At 31.8% G+C, this 1,769-nt stretch overlaps 1 protein-coding gene across 1 annotated transcript in view; it reads left to right on the forward strand.

The window, feature by feature from the left end:
* LOC111405220 (60S ribosomal protein L9-like) overlaps positions 1-1,117 on the forward strand; it is an 8,735-nt gene extending 7,618 nt beyond the window's left edge. Inside the window, exons 2-3 of the mRNA XM_023034018.1 lie at positions 718-840; positions 1,022-1,117. Of these exons, the coding sequence (XP_022889786.1) occupies positions 718-840; positions 1,022-1,117 (219 nt within the window). The remainder of the gene's footprint in view (positions 1-717; positions 841-1,021) is intronic.
* The last annotated feature ends 652 nt before the right edge of the window (positions 1,118-1,769 follow it).

Here is a 1,769-nt window from a genome sequence, read left to right on the forward strand (position 1 = left end):
TTCCATTTTTCATATCATGAAATAATTATAACTCCAAAATGTGTTGATTTTTTATTTTTTATTTTTGAATTTCCATTGAAGATGATTTTTATGATTTTAATTAAAGATGATGTTTTATAATTATTAAAATTTTAGTTAACCAAAAACTCTGAAAGAATCTAAAAAGGTTTAAAAGAATTTATGTAAATAAACATTAGTGGATGAATTTACAAAAATATATTTTTATTTAATTATATATATATAAATTGTAAACGTAAATAGCGGTACCTCCTTTGTTATGCTACTGCTTTTAAAATCTTTGTTTTATTTGCTTTGATAATTATTGGATTTTCCAAAGAAGATATCAATTATTTATTTAACTGTACTACGGAAGTCATATGAGGATAAAGTGAAAAACTGTTAATGAGCTACTTTGCACCACTATTGATCCATGGTGCTTAAAAGTTTCCTCTTTAGTATGTATTAATGTTGATTTCAATCATTTATAATATAACCGTTTAATGAGAACAAACTGCAAATGCATTTATGTTTTTATCAATGTGTTAGGGAAAAATTAGGGGTTCTTGATTGCAGTGAGAATTACTTGTCTTGGCAGACTTGTATTCATTCTACATTCGATACTGATTGCTGCCTCAATTTGTTCACATACTCTTACGTTCATAGAAATCTTGGGAATGAATCAGAGTTTAGGTTGACATTAACTATTGGCTATATTAGGTTAGGAAGGTGGATTTGCTTGATGGTGTCACAATTCTCAGATTTGAGAAGGTTAAGGATGAATTGGTTTTGGATGGAAATGACATTAAGCTTGTTTCACGATCTTGTGCATTGATAAACCAGGTAACATGTGCTTGCCTACTTTCTCTACGTTGATGGAGATTTTAGACAGTGTATATCCATACAAGTATTTATGGAAGTTGTACATGCACTCATCCATATTCATAATGCTCATATTGAAGCTAATATTTTCACGTACTTACACACCTTGTGCTGAGACTGGTATTTGTGTTTTGTTTGACAGAAATGCCATGTGAAGAACAAGGATATCCGGAAGTTCCTTGATGGTATCTATGTCAGTGAGAAGGGAACCATAGTTGAGGAAGAGTGGGTGGCTTAGTTGTTAGAATGACCTTTGGTGCTTATCTTTGATTGGTTGTTAATCTTCATTTAGTTTCCAAGGAGACGATTAAATCTGCAATTTTGTGGTAATGAGATCGCAAATTTGAATCTCTTGGTGTTTTCGCTGTTGGGAATCTACTTATACATGCACAGCGAAAAATTAAAATTTTTCGATTCCCACCGAGGATCCCTTTGTGTTTAGATAGAAATCGTAATAAAGATTGTACTTTCGAAGAATTCTGCAAACTTTTTGCTTTTCTTTTCGTTCCAGCAATCTTGATTCCACCCACAGCTATCCAATTGTCCAGCCTCCAACTGTGATCCACACAGAGAACAAGATTGCAACTACTAGAGTTCTCTCCTCTTGTGCTAGTAAGAATAATTATGAGAAAAACCATATGGATTAAAAACCCTAGCCATGTATTTATATAAGCCCAAACGGGCCTGGTCCAGTCCGATCCAATATTTAATTAATCCATTTAATTAAATCCGGTCCGTGAATTAATTAATCCAATTAATTAATTGTATCTCACAGATGTAAGATTTAAGATTCAATCAGATATAATTTGTATCTCACAATCACAACTCCTTGTGATTAACAAATTACGAAAATCTGAATCTACGGACTCTATTATTTATTTAATTGTCTA

Source organism: Olea europaea, chromosome 1 (assembly GCF_002742605.1).
Source record: "Olea europaea var. sylvestris chromosome 1, O_europaea_v1, whole genome shotgun sequence".
In the NCBI taxonomy this organism is placed as follows: domain Eukaryota; kingdom Viridiplantae; phylum Streptophyta; class Magnoliopsida; order Lamiales; family Oleaceae; genus Olea; species Olea europaea.